Source organism: Prosopis cineraria, unplaced genomic scaffold, assembly GCF_029017545.1.
Source record: "Prosopis cineraria cultivar Desert tree isolate PC_DT_omini unplaced genomic scaffold, ASM2901754v1 PC10, whole genome shotgun sequence".
NCBI classification, from domain to species: domain Eukaryota; kingdom Viridiplantae; phylum Streptophyta; class Magnoliopsida; order Fabales; family Fabaceae; genus Prosopis; species Prosopis cineraria.
The window spans coordinates 35,029,863-35,054,798 of NW_026555341.1; the positions used below are offsets into that span (position 1 = coordinate 35,029,863).

The window sequence follows — 24,936 nt, forward strand, 5'->3', positions numbered from 1 at the left end:
ATAAAATTATTATTTTAATTTTATCAAAAATTAAATCTGAAAAGTTGAAAAGCTTTAATTCAATGATAATGAGCGGGAAAAGAAGGAAAATGGAGGGAAAGGAAAAAGAGAGACCCCTCCTCGACCGATGGACCTCCATGAAGCTGCAACCATGAAGGTTCCCCTGAGTATCATCCATTCAGATGGGGTTTTGTGGCACGAACCCTGTGAAACCCAGCGAAAAGAGAATACTCTAATTCTGAAGAAGAAAACAGAGTAAACTTTCGTTTCTTGCAATATGATGCAGACATAATAGTTCTAGAGACGAACCCGAACTCAGGTGAAAATGAAGTGTTTGATGGTAGAAGAGAAACAGCAGAGCAGAGGGACATTGATGAGGTTGAGAAATGAGCCCGTTCTCCAAAACATGAATCGAGCCACAAGAAAGGCGAACCTAAAACACCTTTGCATGACGCCAATGTGCAGCAATGCGTAACAGTGGAAGAAAGCATGGCATTGAGCGAAAGTGAAGCTTAGAAGAGAAGTCAGGTGCAGTGAGTTGGTTCTTCGGCTCCATTTGGACATCTGTCGTTGCTGAGCCCGAACTAGATGAACCAGTTGGAGAATTTTTTGTCCTCTTGGCCCAGTCCATTGACTCGTCTTGAAAAATTGTTGTTCTTTGTGTGCTTTGTTTCTTCTTGCAATATGTGGGCTTTTCTTCTGATGCATCAAACCAGTTCCTCCTCAAACACTTGCCTCCGTTATTCCTTCCCATAACTTTCTCTCCATGCGCTGTGAAACTTGAAGACTTGCTCATATGAATTGCAAACCTAAGTGACGCCAGAAGCCCATCAGCACAATTTGAAAAATCTTGCTTCGTCATGGCAAGTTTTCCTGAAGCTCACCAACTTCATGCAGTTCACCATGTAGTGTTGGAGTTGAAGAAAATAAATCTGATGAAAAATCTAAATTGACATGAGCTGAATTTGGCCCAAAAAAAAAATCTACCTATATAATAATCTGTTCTATTTTATAATTTGTTAACCTTGGTATTTTATTCCAAAAATTTAGTACCCCTTGGTGGCTGTTAAATGTGACATGAGAGAAATTCCCATGTTTAATCCAAATCATGGCTCCCATAAGATTATCTTCAATAAGAAGACATCTATATAAAATTAAAAAAATTATGAAGTTGTACATTTACCTTAAGTTTATAATTAAAATCCAAACAAAAACATTGTATAAATGAGTAAATTCCAAACAAAAAATTATATATGCCTTAAATTAAAAAAAAATTGTATAGATTAAAATCCAAACTTCTCCCTGTTATATATACAATTTTTTAAAAAACTGTGTCAAAATGGTACGGCAGAACTACGTGCAATTTTGATGCAAATTAATATATATGATATGAGATAGCAGCAGCAGCAGTATTCAAAATCTATCTCATCCATATTGTTAAGCATTTATTAATCTTAAAGTTATAATTAAAATAATTTCTCAAAATCTTAGAGAACATTAAATTGCGATGGCATTCCTTAAAGTTTGACTACTTATATTAACCAATATTCTTCTTTCAAAAATAAGTGTTTCCTAATATTACAAACGCAACAATCTTTTTCAATCTCTTTCCGAATCCAAGTTCCATCTAAACGGAACTCGTATTTCCACACACCCATTCTCGCAAGAGAAAATGGCAACCCCATCTCACAAGTAAAGACAAACAATATATGGAACCGAAATTATGTCGTCGAAGAAAATGAGAGAGTGTGGAACTGTTTTTGTATTGACCCAACCACACTTGTTTAATTATGCACTTTGATTGATCGGCTTCTTCTATACGGTGGCATGTATTCAACCTGCAGACTAGATCAACGATGGTTGTTACATGTGCGTGTGTGTAAGTCATCACTCAGATTTGTTGAATAGGATGAGAGTGGAGAAGAAAAGATAAGACTCACTAAGACTAGTCAAATAAAATGATATCAACGAAGCCCAACTGTCCGCTCCTCACGACAGTCATGAAGTGTTCAATACGTGAGACATGCACTAAAGTGCAGGAAGAATAAATTTCAAGTGAATGAGTTATACTTCTCGATCTCAAATTATAAAATACTTTTAAATAAAATTTTACATATTAATTTATCTTATTAAATGTATTTAATAATTTTATTTTTCAAAATAAAATTATAAACTTTTAAAGATATCTTTCATTTAATGACCTTAAATCTTGTTTGCACCCAAATTGTGAACATGGAGGCCTTGACCCAGCTCAACTTAATTGACTTTAAAATAATTATATAAAAAAAGAATATTTCTAAAGTTTTAGTCATTAAGTCAAAACCATCACCCATGATGAGTGAACATGATGGAGGAAGTGCTTCCTAAATTGAAAGAAAGTGGCAATCATGGGGTTTGGACACCAAGCCAGGGTCATTTATAAATAGAGTAGCTCTCTCTCAACAATTATCATTAGCATCAACAAACTATCAGTCTTAGACTCCGCGTCTGTTGCTTTATTTTATTTTTTCTTTTATCATGTAGTTTTAGTCTTTATTTTTCATTGTACGGTCAACATGGCGCGCCACATTTTTTCTTTAATTAATGTAACTCTACTTATTTGCATCTACATTAATGGTCTTCACTTCGTATTCTCACATCTGAATGAACTGTAGTAAGGGAGCTTGGGTTCCTCGTGTTTGATTAGAAGTCAGGTACTTCCATCCCTTTGAGACCTTGCATTTCTGGCACGCCTCACGATACCATGTTTGATTGTTTGTTTTTTACGAGCAATTTTTGGCATGCTCAGTGGGACTTGTGTGAAAGAAATGCTTAGGACACATAAGGATCAATATATTGTTAGAAAGAATAGACTTGAGTCTTACGACTTAGAGAATGTGGCTGCACACACAGAACGTGAAGTACAAGCTAATGAGAGGTAAAGAGCTCTATTGCAAACTCTAACGGAGGGGCTAAGGAACATCTCTACTATACTATCTAGATCATCACAGGAGCAAGCCCCGATTGGCTCGCACTTTAGAGAATAGATGGACTCGAGAGGCAGTCTCCTAAAGTGCCCTTCAACCAAAAGATCAATAATAAGGATCGCCATAACATCCTTCAAAAGATAAATGGCATGTCTAATTCAATAGTAGGCCCGTTCAGCCACAAAGGCCAGAGCCATTAGGGCCCGCACCATCAAGGCCGAAGTCATTGGGGCTAACACCATTTGGGCTAGCATCAGAGGGGCCAGAGCCATAAGGGTCGAAGTCATCGGGGCCAAAGCCATTTAAGCCAGTACTAGAAGGGCCGGAGCCATAAGAGCCAGCACTATTGGGGTCGAAGCCATTGGGGTTAGCACTAGAGGGGCTGGAGCCACAAGGGTCATAGTCATTGGAGCAAGCACCATTGGGGCTGAAACCATTAGGGCCAGCACCAGAGGGGCCGGAGTTACAAGGGCTGAAGTCATAAGGGCAACAACTAAGGGGCCGTAGCTTTAAGGGCTGGCACCACAAGGGCCAAAGTCAGAAAGAAAAGTTTTGCAAGGGCCCTTTTTACGAGAGCTCTCTCCTAAAAGGCTCTCTCCACAGGAGCCTTGTAACAGCTAGATTTTACAAAATTAGTCCTTAAAGTTAAAAAACTCGAAAGGCCAATTTCAAAACCAGCTCTTGAGGTCCTAAACCTTGAGAAACTTAATCCTAAGTTGGATCACATGGTCCTTAATCCTCAATCACAAGGGTGTCCTTCAAGAAAAGTACCAGATCAACCATTAATCAGAATAAAAATGAGCCGGTTCTTCAAGATATATCCAGACAAAATTGGCCTACGATGACTTTGGCCAATTTGTATGCTGGGGGCATTGTTTGCACCTAAATTGTGAGCATGGAGGCCTTGGACCAACTTAACTTAATTGGCTTTAAAATAATTATATGAAAAAAAAAGAATATTTATGAAATGTTAGCCATTAAGTCAAAACCATCACCCATGATGAGTAAACATGATGAAGGAAGTGCTTCCTAAATTTGAGGAAAGTGGCAATCATGGGGCTTGGGCACTAAGCCAAGATCATCTATAAATAGAGGAGCTCTTTCTCAACAATCATCATCAGCATCAACAAACTATCAGTCTCAGACTCCGCATCTATTACTTTATTATATTTTTTTATCATGTAGTTTTAATCTTTATTTTTTATCGTACGGTCGGTATAACCCGCCACCTTTTTTCTTTAATTAATGTATCTCTGCTTATTTGCATCTACATTAACGGTCTTCACTTCGCATTCTCACATTTGGGTGAACTGTGATAAGGAAGCTCGGGTTCCTCGTATTTGATTGAAAGTCAAGTTCTTCCATCCCTTTGACACCTTGCGTCTTTGGCACGCCTCGCGACACTATGCTTAATTGTTTATTTTTTACGAACAAATCTACAATTACTCCCTTTGTTTTTTTATTGCTAGAGAAACTATCACATTTGACTTGTATTTTTATAAGCAAAATCACCCATTCTAATAAGTATTTATTACATGTTCTCTATATCAACCTTCATAATTTATATTAATGAAAAACAATTAATGTATGGTTATGTTAATTAACATAGGGCATTTTAATTCACTTTTTTTATTTTCAAACATCATTATTATAGTTAACTGACTTTTTAAAACAGTGTGATACAGTTTTTTCTCTTATATATGGAAACGAAGGGAGTATTAAGTACTACATAAAGAGAGATAAAGGGTAATTGGAATAAGCTTATTTAGCAAAACCTTAATGTTCTCCAAGTATCTTATAATTTTAAATAGCAAATTTTATCTAAAAATATCTTAAATTTAAGATGAAGGGAGTAATGTCTTTTAACTATACCAAAACTCAAGGGTTTGTTTGTGAAAGAAGTCAAGAGAGGAAAAAAAATGAAAACTAGAAAAGTGTCATACTTTGTTGATCTAAAGAGCTTATAATATATAGATTAACCTAATGATAACTAATGGATATATCATAACACCCTCCTCAAACTTAAGATACTCTTGAGTTTGTAAGAGCTTGTACTAATCTGGAAAATCTAAACAAAATTTTGGAGTGATTCTCGAAAGATGAATCACTAAGCAAAAAACTCAAGAGTAAAGAAGCAAGTTCGACCAAAACAAACAAGCTTCTCTCAATCTCTGGCAAACTCGAGAGTGATTCTTGAAGGCATTAATCACTGGGTGGGATACTCGAAAGTGATTTTTGGAGAAACGAACCACTACTTAGGAAACTCAGGAGTGATTCTTCGAAGATGACAAACTAGGGAGTGATTCTCAAAGCAATAAATTACTAGATGAAATATCGAATTGAACCATCATGAAAGCAAAATAAAGAGAGAGGGAGGGATAGAGCCTCACTATATAAAACAAAGCTCCAACCTAGACAAAATTGATTAATCAGGCTCACATACCATGAAGGAAGTCATGAGAGAAAGAAATGGAAACTGGAAAATGTTGTACTTTATTGGTCAGAAGAGTTTACAATATATAGATGAACTTAGTAATAACTAATGAATATCCTAATAATATTTAATGAATGCAAAATATTCTCTAAATCTAAGCAAATACATCTAAACAAAAAAACAAATATAAACAAAATAAATATATATAAATAAAATATCCTAACAATTTCTTAATGAAAAGGATGCAAAAACTTGAGATAACATGCAAATAAGAGGATTTCTTATATCTAAACTAGTTTTTTAAAAAATTTAGGAAGCCTTTATAATATTTCCTTCTCTTCAAGATTTTTTTCAACACCAATTTCTCGTAAGGGAAAAAAAATTATACAAGGTAATAAAAACTAAACATTGAGGCATGGATTTAGAATGTTTTTCAGAGTAAACTCCCACCCTCATACTCATATGATCATGCAGCACACATTCAATTCAATTTCATATTTCACATCGTACGTACGTGCTTGTTTACTGAGAAATTTTATTGCAGGTGAATGCTTTGTTGGAAATCCCCCTCCTCCTCTTATTATTAAGCCTATAATTTTGGACATTTTATAATGGCTTGCTTCTTTTCCTCTTTATGTTGTTATATGATCTGGTATCATGTTTTACTTTAGTTTTATATTATATATAATTTAAATAATTTCTAAGAATTGGAAGAAATTTGGAATTAATTTGCTCTAATATCTGCCAGACAACAAGCTACAACCATATCCTGTTGCTGTTAATTTCTTTTTCAAATTTGTATCGGGGTTCGGGCTATTATTTTCTCAACATTGAGTTGTTCGAAGTGTTTGGCTCAAAAAAACCAGAGAGATGTTCGAAGTGGGCCTAGTTTTTTGACTTGAAAGCCCATTTGCTTTCTAGATATTTCTCTCTCGTTTATCCTTCTTTCCTGTGTCTGTGAATCTGTATCCTGGAGGGTCTATTCATCGGCAGTGAAATCGATCATTGTGGGCGCCGTAGGGCATATGCGTCTGTGTCTGGTTCCACTCGAACGCAGGTTTCTGATTACTTTTGGGTCCCGGCGACTTTGTGAATCGGAACATAGCGAGGTATTGCATGTAAAAGGTATGTGGTAATATCATCAGTTTTTTACGATCGGCTTGGGTGAGGGGTTGGGTATTTGTGAGACAGTTCTTTGACAATGTGGATTTCGTGGAACTGAGAACAAGTGAGTTGGTACAGTGTTACAAGAATTCGTATTGTTTTATGGATAGTAAGCGATTTCATTGTCAGCAATTCTAACTTAGTCCTGTCACTTATTATGTAACTGTTGTTTTCTGGGTTTTCGATTCCGACTCTTTAATCCGGTTTTATATATAAAAACTATTACCAATCTTGTTCTTTAAGAGTCTCAGAACTTACCGATGAATGGTCCTGTTAATGAGTCATGCTCTTCTAATATTCAGAATATGACCCTCTTAGACCTTAGCTACTTGCTGGGTTGCATGACCAAGATTATTGATCCCAGAATTCAACACAAGCTATATGCAAGTATCCCTTGTTGGTACAATTTTGTTTATAATTTTGAATTCAGTTATCCAATGGTATTTTGAAAATCACAAGGAACCTCAATGGATAGTTTCATGTATCTGTATATATGCCGGTGCTTGTAAGTTGCAATAAGTTGAATTTTGACTTGAGAGCAATATTCCTGGCATGGTCATTGCACTTTCATGTTATGTCATCCATCCATTGAATCATTCTCCCCAAGTTAAATGTACCATGTATCACCTTGTAGTTTATTTTACCTCTTTTTTTCATTTTTGGTGAACCTTTTTCCTTGCTTATTACTTAGATGTTATTGCTTTATGCATGTTGCTTAAACAGATGTAAGGGATGAGTAAGTGATGTATTCCAAATCCTCAGTATCCTATGATGCTATGAATATGAATGTTTTTGGGCTTGTTTGATCATGTGATAGATAATTCATAAATTTCTTGGCTTTTTGGTTAACGAGAATCTAATCTGACCTTAACCTCTCTATTTCACCCTTGATGTCTCATTCACTCTTAAACATCAAGCAGGATGCCTCCATTTCTGTTGCAATTCATCAAGAGAAAAAGTATGACCAGAAAGAGGAAAAGAAGACACAAAAGAAGAATATTGAAGGGGAAATACCATGCGGACTGGTCAGGTCTCCCTCAAGGTATCATTGAGATGATTGCGGACAAACTGCCTTTAGTTGATCGCTTATCCCTCAGTAAAATTTGCAGAAGCTGGAATGCCGTTCTTGGTGAAGACCTTCCTTGCTGGCAAAGCCATGGACTTCCTTGGCTTCTAGTGTCAGGTGAGCAATGTAAAGAAAGTAGAACTTGTATCAGCATACTAGATAATCGTGTATGGGAGTTGAAGATGTCAGAGGCATATGGAAAATATTGCTGGGGATCATTTCAAGAGTGGCTAATTATGGTAAAAGATATGAACAGTTTCATTCTTGAAATTAAGTTGTTGAATCCTTTCACAAGAAGCCAATTTACTCTACCTCCGATATGGAACTTTTACCACAAGATAGTGCTCTCAGGGCGTCCCTTTGAGAATGACTTTGTGTGTATGGTTCTACACAGCCAGCACAAGGAGCTGGCTTTTTATGTGCCAGGAGTGCAATCATGGCTTAAACATAAGTTGACTGGTGAACCATTTGAAGATGCTGTATTTTGTAAAGGAAGGTTTTTTCTCCTAGATAGAAGTTCTAATATCTGGCAAATTGATGCTAAAAGTATCCACTCTAGCATTAGTAAAGGTGATATTCATTTTGGAACATTGTCTGAATTAGAAACACAGTGTCATGAAATAAAAATGCCAGATATGCCGCAGTTGAATGAAGTGTTAATATTAGAGAGGCATGCTGAGAATTGCATTTTAAGATACCTTGTGGAATCTTGTGGGGAGGTTTTGCTTGTTTGTAGATATTTTCACCCGAAACAAGATCTTGTGCTTGAGACAAAAAAGTTTGAAGTATATTTGTTGGATCTTTGTCAATATTCTTGGAAGAAACTTGAGGACTTGAAGAGTAGAATGTTGTTCTTGGGAAAATGTTCATCATCATCGTTCTTTGCTGAGGAACTTGGAATTGGAATCAGCAATAGCATATATTTTACCAATGATCAGGCTGCTCCTTGGTGGAATGAATGGGATTCTAACCATTTGAAAGATATGTCAACTCGTCTTGGTTTAGTCAAGAACGTTGGTAGAAACTGGGGCAATTTCAAACTTAGAAATGATGATGGGGAGCTTTTTAACTTCCATGGTGATATAGACAAATGGCCGTACACTTGGTTTACTGCACCCATATGGTGGTGCTGCAAGAATGTTCCCCCAATTGAAAGGTATTGAGTCAAATCACCAATATTAAAACAGGTGAATAAAATTTGACTTGTATTTTAAAGCTAGAACTAGTAGTGGGCTCTTTGTTTCGTTAAGGCTGTTTTTGGTGGGAGAAGCCAACATGTAAATATATATCTTGTACAGCCAGCATGGTTGGTGATATGTTGGTTGTGTGTTTTCATTCTGACTATATACCTCTCTCTTGCGACAAAGCTATGGAAAACTGAATCAGTTAGTGAACTGATTAAAGCGTTAGTTTAAAGATTAATAGTCAAAACTATAATTAAAATTTAATCAAATCAATTATAAATAAAATATTTTATTAAACCGGTCAAAGATACTAGTCTAATGATTTATCAATTCAATTAGGCATACTTGTGTCATGCATGCTCATGCTTAGAATCAAAATGCATAATTTGTTTGGTGCTCAAATATTATCTTATTTGTCCTTGTCTTAAAATTTACTGAGAGAAAGTAGTTTAGAATGTTGTCCCTCTAATTTATTCATTAGAGAAAAAGTAGCACCTTATTGTTTAACTTTAATCTCATCAATCTTCTACTCTTAATTGTTTGGCCAAAAAATTAAAAAAGAAAAAGGGAAATTGAATGCACATGCACACATATACTTGACTTTTTGAACTGTATTAGGAGAGTTTGAACTATTGATCTCTCCCACATTCCATCCTTATTTCATGAGTTAGCTTTCAGTTGCGCCCACGTCTTCATGTTAAAAGTAATTTTGTGTGAAACGTGGTTTGATACTAAATCCAAGCACTTTTCTAAAAGTGGTAATATTGAAAATATATACAATTATTGAGGCAAATCTAGACTTGGACTTTATCTTATTACCATTCTTTTAAATATTTATCATAACAAGATTTAAATGGTAATATTGTTTTAACTAACACTAAAAGAACTAAATTGCTAATTTAATAAATTAAAAAAATACCTTTGTACGCACAATGGAAGGAATTAAATTGTTTCTTTGATTAGAGTAACAATTATTTCAACATCAAGACGGGGATTAATATTGAAATTTGGAAGGATAAAAGTCAGGTCTCAAAAAAATTAAATTAATGATATTTAAGTTTCTAATAATTTAAAAAAAATTATAAATATTGATTTAAACAATTGACGATAAATATAGAAGTTAAAATCTAAGAGCTAAATTTGAAATTGAATGTCTTATTTAAAATTAAATTTTGTGAATTTATAATTTTTTAAATTAATATTTTCAATTCATTTTTCAGTAAAATTTATTAGTGATAAAATATGATATTTTCCATTGTCCTTCGTCCATTAATATTCAGTCGGGTGAGAGAATAATTAAGCGCTTTCAGAAATAAAGTATGATAACAGAAATTTTTTTAAAAAAATCACATAAAATTTATAAATGGACATCTCTTTCTTTTGTGAATTATATTACTGCCAGAAACAGGTGAAAGAATCACCACCAGGACAGGACATGGGGGGTTATAAAGAAAGAATCAATTCTAGATAGATGCTCAAGTATCAACCAATCCTTTTCTGATTTGAATATGCCAATCATAATTCAATTCCACTCCACATCCCCTAAACCTAAAACAATAAACAAATAAATGAATAAAGAACCTTCATTTTCAGAGCATCACCAGTAACCCTTCCTAATTCCCTTCTATTTTCTACCACACTTTCTCCCCCACTCAACATAATAAAATATTGTGATTGAGGTGCCTTCAAGTTTTTTTTTTTTTTTTTTTGGGTTCAGGTCAAAAAAGGTTGTGGAGGCATACCATGATCCCGGTAGTTAGAATTTGGACCATAAATCTATAATCCATAAGATCATGATCAAATCTCATTTTTCATGCAAGGACATTATTGATTGGTGCTATATAATTGTTTTTATAAGAGCTCTTTAATTTAGAAATATGCATTTATTTTGTTGAGTTATTGAGATTTAATTCACATAAACTTTTTTTTTTAATATAAGAAAAGGCTCTTTTTTAAAAAACTTTAATTTCATATTAATTTAGTCCGTGGATAATATTGATATCAAATTTAGATTTATATTAATTTAGTACTCCTTTCATCTCAAATTATGTAATAATTTTAGATAAAATTATATATATTAATAAAATTATTAAATACACTTTACAATCTTATATTTTTTAAACAAAAATACAAACTTTCAAAAATACTCGTCATTTAATACTATATTTGTAAAAGAATATTGAAGAGAAAGAATATAATGAAAATGATAAAATTTAAAAACACATCATTAATAAAACTTTTTTAAATTATTTTATAATTTGGGATAGAAGGAATACTATTTTTCTGTTTTAATAACTATGTTACTGTACTCACATTCACAACTTACATAAAATTAGATCAATTTTTTTAAATTATTAATCACTTAATAACTAAAAACATTAGTATTTACAATTATGTCTTTGCCACTATATTTATTTAATGTTTATGTAATAAAATAATATTCTACACTTGATAGTTCATTACATAATAACTAAAACACTTAATTTTCCCTTTCCGTTGCACATTTTGGAGGACTCCATGCATTTTGTTTGAGATTGACCATACAATACAGCTAGATGGAAAGCTGTGATTAAGGAAGAATATTGGAATATTTTTGGGTAAACTAGAACCTGTCTCATAAAGATGGTGAGAGCTTCACGAGTAAGGCAAATTGGGGAACCCTCTTTGGCTATTTATGTTAGGATATTTGGATAGACAGGTGTAGGAAGGTTTTTGATGTGGACAATGATATTCCTTTACATTTGACACTTCCTACGTTCTTTATAGTTTTACTGATGTTGATTTGGTTAGACTAATGACCTTTGTCCTTACCTGTGATTTTATGAGGCATGGATCCCAAAACCAACCAAGAAATGATGTTTTCAAACTAGAAGCAGATGGGTCTGTTAGATCAAATGGTAGTAGTAACTGTGGTGTTATTTGGGATAATAATAATAATGGGGTCAAGGGTTTTAGTTGTAAACTAATTAATGTTCCTTCCGCAATTGTGAAAATCCTTGCTATCATATAGGGACTTCAATTGTGCTGGTCATATGATCTCAAGGAGATCTATATTTACTATGACTGTGTCAAAGCAATCCAACTAATTCAGAGAGGTTGTGAGGATAATCATCCCTTTAAAGATATTATTGATGATGTTAGATTGCTATATCATAGAGAGTGAAACTTAGCTCTCCATCATTTTCCTATGAATTTTAATTTTTTCTGCTGATCCCTGGTAGTTTGGTTGGGCTGTCACACAATATATGTATCAACTTTTATGTCTTTGATTAAGAGGTGGTGGTTGATGAGAGAGATTTCCTATCAAATCTTGTCATTTTGTAAACTTTGACCATTTATGATGCACTTTTTAGTGAAAAAAAAACATCTAATTTATATATATATATATATATATATAGAGCTGTATGATGACTCTCATTATCAACCGAGGCTAACCTCTCTAAATAATTTGATTTGTAACAATATTTAATTTGTATTTGGATCATCTTATATTGTAAAATATAATGGTTGGTTATTGTTCATCTACAGTTCTTTGAACAGTAACCAACCATTATATTTTTTTACTTTTTTTAAAAAATATAAACTACAAAATTAATTGTAAGAAAATAAAATATAAAAATTAATTTTTATAATATAAAAATTGTATAATAAAATATAAAGCTAAGTGATAAATTATATATAAAATATTTTATTGTTTAAATTTAAATTTTAGCTATCTGGGGATAATACATGTCTTGAAATAATAAATTATTCTTTGTATTTTAAAATGTATAGAGTAACAAATTTTTTAAGCTATTTGCATAAAAATAAACAATTTGTTACCAAAAAGATAAAATGATTTTGAATACCAAAAAAGGAAAGATAAAATAATTTGTTATATTTTAACAGTAACCAAATATTATATTTTTTAAATTTTTTATTTTTTGGATACTATAACAGAAAAATTAATTTTTTACAAAAATTAATTGTATAAAATAAAATAAAAAAATAATTATTCTATTGTAAAAATTGTATAATAAAATAAAATATTTTATTTTTCAAATTTAAATTTTAACTATGTGGGAATAACACACATCTTGGAATAATAAATTATTTTTTATATTCTAAAATTCATAAAGTAACAAATTTTTTTGAGTCATTTGTGTAAACATAAAACAGTATGTTGTTACCAAAAAGATAAAATGGTTTTGATTAAAAAAAATAGATAAAATGATTTGTTGTACATATCATCTTATATTGTAAAGTATAATGGTTGGTTTTGTTAATCTATAATTCTTTGAATAGTAACCAACCATTATATTTTTAAAAAAATTAGTTTTTTAAAAATATAAACTGTAAAATTATTTTGTTACAAAAATTAATTCTATAAAATAAAGCATAAAATGCAAAAATCAATCAATCAATTATTCAATATTCAATATATACTATTTTGAATATCGTGTTTTACTATTCTTTATTTTTGTTTAAATTTGATTAAAAAATAATTAATGGATATTTTGTTAAAAAAATATAGATATAGGACCATAATAAAAAAAGGAAGAAGAAGAAGTCAGTGGGGACCTATCATTAAAAACTAAAAAAAAGGTTATTGCAGGACACGTAATTTAATTAACAAAAGTTCTTTACATTGGTTGAACAATTTTTGCTACATAGATTTTCGTTTTTAAATGTCAAAAATTAGACAATATGCAAAAAAGAATAGGATTTTTTTTGTATTTCTAAATATCATATGGGATCCACAGTAAAAATTGATGGTGGATAAAAAATAATAGATATTAAATATATAATAAAATTATATATTTTATTTAGACAGAGTAGAAAAAGTTGGTAAATAATCTAATGAGTTTTTCTTAAAATAAAAATTATAAATTAAATTAATCTAATCAAAACAAAAAATTTGCAATAAAATGTTACTTTAAATTTTATATGTATAAAATAAAAAAATGTAGAATAAAATATAAAATTGACATAAAAATTAATTTTATATGTAGATGATAATAAAATGTAGGATAATATCCTTTAATTTTATTTTTTTTATTTTTTGGTTTTTTTGTTATTTTAATTTTAACTTTAAAATAATATATCATTTAAATATTTTGAGAATAACTTGAATTATTTTTAAATAACGCTTACCCCTATAGTCTTATTTATAGAGTAAAAAGTAAAAAAAAAATTAATCCTATTTATAAGTTAAATTATTAAATTTTTATTATAAATTTTTCTTTTTAACCTCCATTGAATAATGGAGACAAAAAATATGTTTTTAATATATATATATATATATTTAATAAGGACAAAGTTAAAAGTTTATTAAATTTTTTGATAGAGTTAATGAATTTTAAATTTTTTAAAATTTTAATTAAACATGTTAAAAGTAACTCATAAATAGGACTAGAAAAGTATATTTAAAAAGTGACTGAAATGAAAATTTATATAAAATTAAAGGATTAAAAATATACTCTAACTTATTTTTAAAATAGAAGAGGGATATCTAAAATTAAAATAAGATAGAGGAGAGGGCAACATAGAAACGGTTCCTTAATTTTTTTTTTAAAAAAAAAGTGAGTGTACGTGAGACTCATAATAAAAAAAAAAGTGTGTTAGAGACATACTATTAAAAAAAATATGAGGTGAATATGAAATTCATAATTTAATTAATAAAATATATTTATATATGGAGAAAAATATATTTTTTATTTATAAATTTTAAAAATTTAGACAAGGCGTAAGAAATAATAAGATTTTATATTTTGAAAAACCATATAAAATCTACAGTAAAAACTAGCAGTGAATGTAAAATATTTGATAAAAATAATATATACTTCATCCATTTAAAAATATAAGGCATTTTTAACCGAATCTCACCATTCAATAAAGTAGTTACTTACTTTTAAATTAACCATATTTTTTTATACTTATCCCTATTAAATACTCTATAATAAATATAAAATCACTATCAATAAAGGCACTCAAAAGAGGTAATGATTACTTTTAAAAAAAAGATAATGATTACACCTCAAAAGATTAAAAATGTCTTATATTTTTAAATATCCAACTCTTTAAAAAATATCTTAAATTTTTGAATGGAGAGAGTAGGTATTAGATATATAATAAAATTAAAAAATTTATTTTGAAAAAGTATAAAAAGTACATAGGTAAGCTAATGAGTTTTATTTTGAAATTTAATTTACTCTAATAAAAAATTATAAATAAAATAATTTATTACTTTTACATTTATATGTATAACATAATAAATTGTAGAATAAAATATAAAGCTAAGTGATAAATTATAAAATGAAATATTTCATTGTATAATTAGGGAATAACACATGTCCTAGAATAATAAATTATTCTTTATATTTTAAAATTCATACAGTAACAAATTTTTTAGGTTATTCGTTTAAAAATATAACAATATATATATATATATATATTCTTAACACAGATGAATATGTTATTTGTGTTTTTATCATGCAAAAGGATAAAAAAATTCTTAAATAAAGCAAGCTTTTATTTAGTAAAACAACACGTGTTTAAATTCAAAATTTATATGGAATAACACAATCTGGGATAACAATTTTTTCTATTTATTTGTCATCAATATGGGATAACAAATAATAAAATAGTTCGTATGAGAATAAAATAAATTATTGTTCAGTGCATGTAAATACATGAGACAATGAAATTTTAAAAAATAATAAGTTAGATTATATTTCAAGCTGTAGGAGGTAAGAAATTTTAAAAAATATTAATATTTTTTAATATATATATATATATATATATAAGGGTAACACAATGTATGTAAGACCCATAATAAAGAAAAGTGAGTATGGGACATACTATTAAAGAAAATATGGGGTAAATGTGGAACTTGTAATCTAATTAATAAAATTTATTTACACATTGAGAAATTTTTTTCTATATATATATATATATATTTTATTTGTAAGTTTTAAAAATTTAGGCAATGTGTAAAAAATAGTAAACTTTTTGTATTTTGAAAGACTGTGTAGGATTCACAATAAAAATTGAGGATGAATGTAAAATTTTTAGTAAAAATAATATATAGGTGTTAGATATGTAATGAAATTAAAAAAATTATTTAGACAAGATATAAAAATAACATAGATAAGCTGATGAGTTTCAATTCAAAATTTAATTTACTGAAAATAATAAATTATAAATAAATTTATTACTTTTAATTTTTATATGTATAAGATAATAAATTGTAGAATAATATATGAAAGCAGTAAGTTTTTTAAATAATTTAAATTTATTTTATTAAAATTATAAATTTTAAATAAAATAAGTATAAATTATATTGACTAATTTATCTCTCATTATATTAAATTCATATTATATTAATTAACCAGAAAAAATCATATTCCATCAAGTTTTTATGCATACATGTTTGAAATATTATTTTAGCAAACTTATATATTTAAGTTTTTTTAAAATAATAAATCAATAACTTTTATAACATGAATAATAATTTAAAAGAATATATAATTTAATTAATGTTTTGGGTGTAATATGAATACTTTGTAGATAACATTTATATTTAAAAATGAATAAATTTAAAAATTTAAATTTAAATATTTTGGGTGTAACATGAATAATTTTTAGATAAAATTACTCCTTCTGTTTAAAATATAAGATATTTTTAACTAAATACCACCCCTAATAAATAAATACTTTTTTCAAACCAACATTATTTTTTCAAATTTAATATTTTTTAATAAGGTGTTTCATCCTAAAATAAATTTAAAGTAATTTATTTAATAAAAATATTTTTAAAATATTAAAAATATCTTACATGTTTTTAAGGGAGGGAGTATATCTAAACAAAGTTGTTTTGATTCAACATATGTAACTTAATTTTTAACTAATAGTTGAGTGAATAAATATGAAAATTTAAAAACAAAAGAAACATTTGTATTTTATATCTATTGATTTTTAGAGATTTATGTAAATTTTAAAAATAAATAAATATTTACAATTAAAATAAAATGGAGGAAGAACAATGTATTTTACTTTAAATTATAAATACTCTAAAATAATTTTAAAATTTTATAATTATTTTAACTTTTATATTTTATATATTAAAATATTCTTGTGCGCTGCACGGGGATTAAATGTAGTTGATTGTAACGTGCTATCATGATTGTGCCAAGCATGAAGGTTCCCTGCTTTTCTATGGGCACTCATTAGTAATTTAGTATATTTACGAATTGACAATTTTTGTAAATTATTAAATTAAAAGAGCATCAAATTGGGCAAAAGGTTGGATGCAAACAATGTAATGAAAATTATTGATTATTGATATTGAAGATGCCAAATAATGGTCCAGAGGATTGGGTGAATTCACCATTAATCAGCGATTCTATAAGATTTTTATTTTTCAGAGATTCTCCATTTCTCCTTATGCTAAATAAATTCCAATTGTCTTTCATAAACAATGAAGGGTCATTTAATTTTGATTTGTCTTCCAAGACCACATCTAATTTTAGAATCTGTGCAAAAGACAATAATTTAAATCTTTTTATAACTATAAAAGGATTTTAATATAATATAGTAAAAATAAATACTTACTAGGTTTTATTATTTTTATTTTTAATTACTATCTCATTCTCTGAATATATTATTTATAATTATAAAAAAATTAATTTACATTACATCATGTATTTATACTTAACAAATCCTCATGTAGTGTATAATTTTGAGAATTAGAAGAACAACTCTAGGAGACTTTATCATGGAGAAATTTGGAGATTAGAAATATATAATAAACATATGGTTTGAGTTCTTCCTTTAAAAAATCAACTAAATATTGATTTCAGTATTAATCCCATATAAAATTTATAGCAAGTTATGTTCTTTAAAGTATGCAAATAATATAACAGATTTTTTAGATTTTGAATGGCACACAAAACCCATCTAGTTTTATAAATTTAAAAATAAAAAATAATTGTAAAATATATTATTTACATATAGTATATAATAATTTTAAAATTTATAGTTTTCAATATGTATACATATTTCTTACACAATGTTTTCCTAGTTATTTTTTTCAAAACTTGTAATGTATATACATGTATAAGATATATCTTAGAAAAATGATTTAAATTTTATAAATATAAAAAAAATCTAATCAATTCAAATCAGTTCCCGATTTTAAGTTTTAACCATAATATTGAACTGGACGTTAGGTTAGTTCTCAATCCGAATTGATTCGGTCAATTTGGTCTAATTTTTTTTAAATATTAGAGGTGCATTTGTGTAGGTGTACTGAATATTTCAAAATATATTTGAATCATATAGTTTTTTTCTTAAATAAAAATAAACTAAAATTAATAAAATATATAAATTATTAAAATTTAATTTAATTTAAGCAATTTAGGTTGGATTTGTATTTAATATATCACCAACTTACGTGGAGTTCAATGTATATCACCAATATCTGTTTATATGTGATATGAGGACAACTCTCAAAAAAAGGTTAGGATTGAATTTTTATTTAGTGTCCTATTTTGAAAGTTATCTCATGTCATTAAAAATTGTGAAGAGTCTAGCATGAGATCAGGACATTCGGTCATCTCGATAAATCAAATAATATGAGAAAAATATTTAAATAATAACATTTATTAAAATTTTAAATCATATAATTTATCAAGTTTAAAATCAAAACAACATGAGGACATAAATTATAATAATTTAAATCAATTATTAAGTTACATCAATCACAACTACAAATATATAACACATTATTATAGCACTTACAAGTGAGCTTTAGGCTATAAGACAATAATAACAGATAAGTCAAGCATAACATTAAGTCATTTTTTTTTCTTTAGTTGAGATATGCTAACCTAATTACTTTTTCAAAAATAAAGGAAGAAATAGAATATAAACAAAAGTTATTAAATAGATGAATATAAGAATAAATTATATTAATATAATTAATATATTATAAAGAAATATATTACCATGTACTGTTTACTCTTGTCATTAAAATTATTAATATAAAAAGGTTTTATTTTTAAATAAAAATTGCTTGTATTAAATTATAATTGATGATATAATTAATATAAGTATAAATTATATTAATATAATTAATATTTTTAAAATAAAAAGTAATATATATGTATGTACGTAGTTGAGATAGAACAGGATGTCTCGAGGATAATCTCGTGTCTCATCCCGAACTTTTTTTTCATTTGAGCCCTCAAAATCTCGTCATGATTGTTTTTAAGTACTCATCTCAATATAATTGAGATACACTGAACCAATTTAAAATAGATACAAGTTAAATATTGTTAAAAGCAACTTTATTAATTTGTTTTTGGATGCCCAATGAATGCCTGCCTGTCCAACACAAAATAATTCACCTAAGGGTGTATCAAATATTAATTTTAACCAAGGAAAATTACATACAAATTTTACTTAATATAATTAATTACTCTTCGATTCATTGATTACTGAGCTTTAGATGTCAATAAACTTGAGTAATCAATTATATTGAGTGAAATCTTAAATTAATTGTCAGTTTTAAATATATTTTTTTCATAAAAAAATTGAACAAAAATCAGTCAATTTGACTAACAGATGTTGATCTTTCAAAACAGATCTAGGAAAATCTTATCAAAGGCTGAACTAAATCAACTAAAACTAATGGAACTTGCAATCGTTGACCAACTATTTTCATACAATCAGAAAAAAGAAAAGAAAAAAAGAAAAGGGGGCTGCAAAAGAAAACTAAACAAACTAACTCTGAGCATCATCACCAGCAATGGTACTCAGAAAAACAATATCAACATGGTGGAAGACAATCAGCATCCTTGGTAGGCTCTCAGCTAATATGAATGAATTATGAACTATGAACTTGAACTAGTTTATTCTAAAATTTCATATTCGATTTCTATCATCAGTAATGGTATTAATCAAATAAATATATTAAAAGCACCTTCAAAATATTTGTAAGATGTTGTCGATAATAATGATCACATACATCAAGAGTTTAAATTAGTTTGGATATAGATCATATGAAGTAATAATGGCAAATTTAATGCTTGAAATATTTACATTTTTAATTCTATCAAAACATTTACTTTTTGAATAAAAATATAATAAATGGATACTTTACGTATTTATGACAATGGCAAACTCAATGATAGATTTAACAATAATGATAAAGATAATATTGTTAATGATAAAATCCAAATATAATTTCGAGATTCAACTACAAAATACATGTTATTAAATATTATTTTTTTAATAGTGTTATTACATTTTTCAGTGTTTGATAAAAAATAATGAAATGAAATGCAGACAATTTACATGTAGACACTCACATATGCTTTCATGAATGAGTTTGATTGTTCATCAAACTAACTCATAACAATTTTGATATTAAATTAAAATTTTTAATATTTCTCTATCTAGGTATAGAAATTTTTTATGATTGGATTCTCGTGATGAGTTTGTAATTACACTGTCTTAATCTGGTTTGCCTTTATTTTTTAAAAAAGGGCGCATTACACATTTTGATACCATTTTATTGATAATCATTTTAATAAAATTAAAAGTCAGTGTTAGAGTATTTTTGAAAAATATTTTTTATTTGGAATAAAATTATGAATTTAAACGTTTTGTCTTTGATCAACTTTATTAAATGATTGTAAGTCAATTGTTTTATATGAGATTGAGAGCGGCAGTTCAATAACATTAGATAGATATCGTTATCATCTAAGAATTAGTAATATTAATTAAGTTTTTTTTAAAATACAACCTTAAATGACCGTTAGATATTAGATATTGTCAATAAAATTGTGCAGCTACCGTTGTTTTGGAAAAATTTATCCGAATTCCAAATTGACCTGCCCAAGAATGAACTTTCGACAAGATCAAAGATTAATGAACTGCTAATTACCAAGCGATCAGAATTTTAAACTTTTTTTCTTTCTTTCTTTTTTAGAAGAATCGTTTTCTAATTTCTTATTCGTTGCCCATTCATTTAGTCAGAGCCTGCTTCGCCCATCACATTCTTCTGTATCTGCATTCTCTCATTGCTGCTTCATCTTCTGTGCAATTTGCAATTTTGCGTCGATCCGTTTTGCCTTTTGATCTATTTACCCTTTTGCCCTTCCTTTGACCCCACCTGCTTTCCTTGCCTTCCCCAACCAGATCCATTCTCTGCCTCCATCCACGTTGGGTCATTTATTTAATTCAATTTCCCATCACGTTTTCATCTGCTCCTTCACAGAACCTTCAAACCCTTTATCAAAACCCCATTTTTTCCCTGCTTTATTTTTCCGATTGGTAGCCATTGATGCGAACTCCCCAATTACGAAGAAGATTGTCCTAATATCGTTGACTTTGTATATACTTCGAGTTCGTCGGATACCAGAAAAGAGAAGTGTTTTGTTTTTTCCTTTTTTCTGGGTCCTTCTCGTAATTCCATTCCTTTGCAAGCTTTTCACTGGGTGTTGAAATGCTGGCACCGGCTTACAATTTGGGCTCTCCCGGGGAGGAGATCGGTTTTATAATCCAGTTAAGGCACGGCGTTCCACTTTGGAAAATGACAGATTACGTAGAGCACACAGCGACTTGACGGAGAGTTGGCCTGCGAATCGTGTAGAGTCTGAGGAAGCCAAAAAGTCCTCTTTCACGCCCGTGGGGAAGCCATTGAGTAATTTAGAGCGGTTCCTTCAAGCGATCACGCCGTCTGTGTTTGCTCAGTATCCATCTAAGGTTACAATTCTTACTGTTACTCAGTTTGATCTTCTAGGTTGAGTGGGTTTTATTTTCCTCTATTAGTTTCATTGGTTGGACACTAGAAAGTTGTTGATGTAGATGAGTGATAAAATTGCGTTTCATTCATTGACTTATCATACTCAAAATATGCTGTTGTTTGTAACGGGCGGATCAATGTAAAATTTTTTGAAAAATTGAGTCTTTATATGGTTTTGAAGGAACAAAAGGAAGCAAAATTTTAGTAAAGTATTTTTGGAGGAATCACGTCTCTGGTAATATGTCAGTCGCTACATCACTTCTCCATGTTCTTTTCATCTAAAGTATTTGTTAACATATATTTTTTCTGTTAACTTGATATTGCAGACGACCATGAAAGTTTTCAAGACGTGTGACGGGGAGTTTCAACCTTATTTTGTTCTTGGTGACTTGTGGGAATCTTTCAGGGAGTGGAGTGCATATGGTGCAGGAGTGCCCCTTGTACTTAATGATAATGTTAGCGTTGTTCAGTATTATGTTCCTTATCTTTCTGGAATTCAAATTTATGCGGATTCTGTGAAGCCATCTGCAAAGCCAAGGTATTCTGGTAACTGTAAAACTTGTTCGAATGATAAGCATCCTTTTTGTTTTGCCCCTTTGCATATAAAATTAGACTGCAATATTGAATGCTTGGTTGTTATTTGTGTGTCATGTGTCATTCTTCAAAATTTTCCTTTCCATACAAAGTGCCGATACATGATGTTTTCTTCTATATTGTGATGGCAGTGCCAATTACATGATAATTAGGTTTTATCTTGAAAAACATTTCTGTTTTTCCTTTAGTTGCCTTCTATTTCATTGCTTCCCATTCCTACACTTTGCGCATATTTATGTTGTTTTCATTTTATTATTTCTTCCTGATGATTGTACCGCCGGCCTGTTACTACTTATTCTCGTTGAAATAGAGATTGAATTCTCTGTTATGGTATTCTATGTGAGTAGAGTATGTCAAACTGTGAATGCTACACGAATCTCAGGGAAACTGTGTAAATATGGTGCCAATTTTGATAGCAAATTGGCTATTGATTATATTTGTGAATTAATAAGACAAATTGACCAACGTTGAAAGCTCACTTCCTGACCTCCCCCCCCCCCCCAAAAAAAAAAAAGTTCTTATTACTCATGTGGCTCTTACTCTTCTTTACTCTTGGATTCTCACCACGGCAGAAAGTTTTTCACTTTAATTGTATGAAACAATAATGCGAGTGTTTCACTTTTTAACAGGCAACCAGGTGAGGATAGTGACACTGATTTCAGGGACTCAAGTAGTGATGGTAGCAGTGATGGTGAACCTGAAAGAGGATTGAAATGCTTGAGGGACCAGAGAAATCTTCAACATCCTTCAGACGAAGTTTCTCATCAGATGGACAGATTATCCTTGAGAGACCACCTTGATGTTCCTCAGGATGGCTTTTCTAGTGATGAAGGTGAGGCTGTCAATTCTCGAGGCCACTTAATTTTTGAGTATCTTGAACGGGACCCTCCTTATAGCCGTGAACCTTTGGCTGACAAGGTGTGTTAACTCATGCTCTTTCCTTTCTACTCAGTTCTCTAAAGCCTAGTTGTCATCTATTGTCATTAGCTCCCCTTTGTTTAGTTATTTGATAATATTATCTTTTCTTTGGGACAGATATTGGACCTTGCTTTTCGTTTCCCTGAGCTGTCAAGGCTTAGAAGTTGTGATATACTATCTGATAGTTGGATTTCTGTAGCATGGTACTATTTGTTTACCAATGTGCTTTGCTGAGGGGCTTACAGATGTTCAAGCAGCTCAAATTTCTATTCTACTTGTAGGTATCCTATTTACAGAATACCAACTGGACCAACATTGAGGGATCTTGATGCTTGCTTTTTGACGTTTCATTCTCTTCATACACCTGTGGGAGGTAGGATGTAATTTTCACTTCATTTCTGTTGTACTGAATTTTTGCTCTGTAATGAAATCTGAGAAATATAATTATGCGTTTAATGAGATTGTTGTATTATTCTCATCTTGGTTAAATTTCATCTATTAATTCACAGATGCATCAAATACAATGTTTTAATAATTCCAGCAGCTGAATGTATCATCTTCTTTCAATAAAATCTGGAATCATCCCTTAGTACAGAATTCTTGGGAATTTGACTTGATATTGTGTGTAGAGTCCCTTTCTTATCCTCTCTATAGATGTTAGCATATCTCTGTACTGTCATTGACATTTAAACTACACATCCCTTCTCAATATTCAGTTTTTGCAACCTTCTCTGTTAATACATTGGAGCGCCTAATATTCTCTGTTTTTTATCAATTGTTTAGTTTTTTAAGGTATCAACGCATACAGCTATGTGCCATTTTTACTTTGTGATTATAGTGATTTTTTAAAATTAATTTTCATTGAAGACATTATTAAACTTCTTTCTAGATTGTTGGTTAACGAATGACCAACTTTATTAATTTCCATGACTCCCATGACGAACAACTTGTTTTCTTTTCATTCATCAATTGCATTTATGGGATTTGATCATTTAACACACATCTTACAGGTTCGCAAGGGGTTCAGGCTCCCATAGTGACATGTCCCTGTGAGATTGATGGCATCCCCAAAATGTCTTTGCCTGTTTTTGGTCTTGCTTCGTACAAGTTCAAAGCATCTATGTGGACCCCAAATGGTGGATATGATTGCCAATTAGCTAGTGCTCTCTTGCAGGCTGCTCGTAATTGGTTAAGATTGCTTCAGGTCAATCACCCAGATTTTCTGTTTTTCTGCCGGTGATGCCGCTGTGAAGGCGGATCTTCCTTTGGCTGTTAAGTGGCAGTCCTAGCTTGGCCCCATTTTCAAATGCCAAGATTTAAATGAATTCTGGAGTTTCTCACTGAATTCACTGGAAGAAAAAGTGAAAAAGAAAATGATAAACTATGTCTTCCGTGATTTCCTGCTTTGGTTATCAAAGCAGTGAAAGTTTGGACAAGCATCTCTACAGAGGTTCCTCTGGGATGTGTTGATGGTGCAAAGTTCGAGAAGCTTTAGTAGTGCTGGCTTAAATATATAGTCCACATTAATTGTTACTGGGTCTTTTGGAACTATATTTATGAAGAGAAGAGGCTGTTTTCCCTCTTATTTCTTGATCTGATATCATTATTTAGGGTCTACCTTTAATTTATGGGGGAATTTTGACAGAAAAAGATTTTGTTAGATCTGCTTGAATTGCCCCAAATGTGTTGTTGAAGTGCCTGTAGAACTTGTTCTAGAGTAGTTTTGATACTAATAAAAGTGTTGTTAGTAGGATAAAATCTGGTTTTTATTTAATATTTTTATCATGATGGTTGGTTTTTAGATGGTGGCTTTTATAATT

At 29.8% G+C, this 24,936-nt stretch overlaps 2 protein-coding genes across 2 annotated transcripts; both read left to right on the forward strand.

The window, feature by feature from the left end:
- The first annotated feature begins 6,368 nt into the window (after positions 1-6,368).
- Positions 6,369-9,046, forward strand: LOC129322768 (F-box protein At3g56470-like). The gene is made up of 2 exons (XM_054969140.1): positions 6,369-6,525; positions 7,485-9,046. The coding sequence occupies exon 2, from the start codon at positions 7,486-7,488 to the stop codon at positions 8,791-8,793; it is 1,308 nt and encodes a 435-aa protein (XP_054825115.1). The 5' UTR covers positions 6,369-6,525; position 7,485; the 3' UTR covers positions 8,794-9,046.
- A 12,257-nt stretch (positions 9,047-21,303) lies between these two features.
- Positions 21,304-24,874, forward strand: LOC129321500 (uncharacterized; the record flags this gene model as incomplete). Its single annotated transcript, XM_054967275.1, has 6 exons — positions 21,304-21,564; positions 21,931-22,142; positions 22,828-23,116; positions 23,234-23,319; positions 23,398-23,489; positions 24,127-24,874. Coding segments are annotated over 6 exons (1,170 nt in total), but the record flags the coding sequence as incomplete, so codon positions are not given.
- Between the last annotated feature and the right edge of the window lie 62 nt (positions 24,875-24,936).